Source organism: Hyaloscypha bicolor (genome assembly GCF_002865645.1).
Source record: "Hyaloscypha bicolor E unplaced genomic scaffold K444scaffold_124, whole genome shotgun sequence".
NCBI lineage: Eukaryota > Fungi > Ascomycota > Leotiomycetes > Helotiales > Hyaloscyphaceae > Hyaloscypha > Hyaloscypha bicolor.
The window spans coordinates 919,766-922,490 of NW_020194626.1; the positions used below are offsets into that span (position 1 = coordinate 919,766).

The 2,725-nt window shown below is 47.0% G+C and overlaps 1 protein-coding gene across 1 annotated transcript; it reads right to left on the reverse strand.

The window, feature by feature from the left end:
* Positions 1-271: 271 nt before the first annotated feature.
* Positions 272-2,425, reverse strand: K444DRAFT_616963 (uncharacterized protein). Its single transcript, XM_024881028.1, has 4 exons — positions 2,126-2,425; positions 2,024-2,076; positions 905-1,934; positions 272-853 (listed from the first exon to the last, which is right to left on the reverse strand). Exons 1-4 carry the CDS (start codon positions 2,327-2,329, stop codon positions 407-409), a joined length of 1,734 nt encoding a protein of 577 aa, XP_024732788.1. The 5' UTR covers positions 2,330-2,425; the 3' UTR covers positions 272-406.
* Positions 2,426-2,725: the final 300 nt, after the last annotated feature.

The following is a 2,725-nucleotide window of genomic DNA, read 5'->3' on the forward strand; positions in this document are numbered from 1 at the left end:
CTTGTGAATGTGCAAATTGCTAGGTTTGATTCATGAGGTATGGTCCAGAGTGGAACCCAATGTTAGGCCTACAAGTAAGAGGACAATGACCACGCCCTATTCCCAAGAATTCGGAGTCAGCATACTTTCTTTCAGATATTTTCGGGAGTTGAAGGTTCCAGGAACTGTGTGACATTACGAATAGAATGTACCAAGATCCATTGGACATGCTACAAGAGGGATTGATACTCCGAGAAATTAGGACTTGTAGTGTTTGTGCCCTCAGACTTGGGCACATTTTGATGAGAGTGGATCATTCCCTTCCCCAATATTTGCCAAGTATCAAGTGACTAGTTCACTATGCACCTGCTCTAAACGCTAAATAAAAACACCATCCCATGGCTTTCTATAGCTTCCTCTTCAATGATCAACGTCGAATCTTGATACACTCACAGCTCTTCCCAAGCCTTTCCCAATGCACCAAATGGCCCCTCATCCTCCACACCCACCCAGTATAAATCAAAGCGCTCACCGCAACCGCTGTCCAGCCCATCAAAGCAATCCACTTGAATTGCTCCGGCCGGTGCAGGATAATCGCTACAAGGTGCTGTACAAGTTCAAACACAGAGATGAGGCTATTTTCCACCCCTGTGAACGAGGATCTTTGCGAAGGAGATGTCATGGTCTGTGTCAGTTGCTGGGTTGTGAGATCGTAGATCCAAAGCCCTAATCTGGAAATTGAGAGGAAGAAGAAGAGGACGAACGCGAGGAGAGGCTGGGAGGTGATGGATCCCAGATTTCGTGAGACGAGATGTGGCATTGAGCCATCTGGCGCGCCTGAAGAAAGTGACCATATAGCTAACATCACTGGAACCTAAGCATATTCAGCATCTATTTTGAGTAATACTTAAAAAGAGGAACTTACGAGGTTGAGAAGCTGCCAAGAGATGCCCCAGAGACCCAACCGTTCCAGGCCAGTTTCCGTCCTTCTTTCCACATCCGGGGATTCTTCGAGCAGTGCTGTTTCCGAATCTTCACTCTCTCGACTCTCTCCACGGAAGTTTCCATGATTCCGAGCTTTCCCGAGATATTGAACGCCAACTGGCGTAACAACTGTACTGCTGATTTCGACAATACTCCCTGCTGCTCGAGCGACTGTAATCAGATCGAGAGAAAATCCCACGCTCAACAAAAAGGTGATGAATGTAGCCCCGTATGATAGAGCTGAGAGATGGAGCAAAGCCAGTGCCAGGGAAGCGGGCCAGACTTGTGAAGAGAAGTAGTGCTTGAATTCTTGAAAGTAGCGGCGAAAGCCTTCGGACATTTGGTTCGAGTTGGATCGAGACCAGAGGTCTGGTACGATATTTCCGCGCTCAGTTTGTACGCTCACCACCTTGGTGGCTTTTAGCCTAGGGTTTCGGTTCCATACCCTCTTGGCGCAAAATACTTCGACGCCCCAGCTCATTGCGTTCATTCCGCCAACAACGAGCACTCCGATCCTCGTACCTGTTGCTGATACAATGACTGATATGAGAATTGGTGCAATGAGTTTGCATATGAGGTCAATTCTTCTCATAGCGGCATTGAGGTGGGTCAAGTCGTATGGCTGGCCGTCGTCGGAAGCCGCTGTGACAATCCAGTCCCTCTCCATGGATAACATGTTCCCAGAAGCGCTGAGATTCTCAAGGATACCAAGAAGAAGAATGAGTCCAAACATAGCCCCTTTCAAAATAAACTTTGAAGAAAGGTCGCCGAGAGAAGGACCAAACTTTGCTCCTTCGGGAAGGCCATTGAGAGGTTCAACGACGAAGAACCATAGCATCGAAGCACCAATAACTGCAAGTCTGTTTGCTGAAATTGTGCGGAGTAGAGTTTTCAATCGATTGGGACTTTGATCAACCCATCTTCCAGCCATCGAAGAGAAACATATTGAAGCCAAGGTTCTCACAACCCCCCTTGTGAAGAATTAACATCATGTGACATCCCACTCTCCAAGACGAATCGTCTCTGTAACCATTGAAGGACCAACAGAATGGACACTCACCGTATGGCGGCGGCAATGAGAGTATCTGGATAAGCCGCAGCCGTGAAGATAATCTGACATGAATCAGCACCCCCATTTTCAAGCTCCCAATCCCGCACTTACCGCTGCGAACTCATAAGTCCTAATATTCCAAGTAGAAAGCAAGTGGGATGTGTAAAGATTGAATGCCTGTGGTCTGGTCATGCCATTAGGCTCAATGTTCAGCGCCGTCTCAGACCTGGGTATCAAGGAAGCATTCTCGATATGGATATCGCCCGGCGAGTTATGAGCCGATCCGGCATCGATTTCGGGTTCCTCAACTGCCATTTCGTCTGCCGGGAGGGGTTCAATATGCGATTTGCAGAATCGTCACCTGTGCGACCATTGGATCCGGTAATTATCAAGGGTGTTCATGGTGATGAGAAGGTGAAGTTGGGAAAGTTAAATTACTGATTTCGTATGATTTTTAAGGTTAGCGCAAGTGTCGCTGCTACGGGCTGATTTAGCGACGCTACTGCATCTATTATTTTATCGCAATCGCAAAATGAGAATTATGAATCGAGATTTTTTTTAAAGCCACATTTTATATGGAAAACACACCTAATAATAGCCAAATACGCAATTCCCATACATCATAGTCGAATGCACCCAGTACTATTACTCTATTCTCGCTTTTTTGAACTGCCCCCGATTATCCCTACGTCTTGACCTATTCCCCGGCCT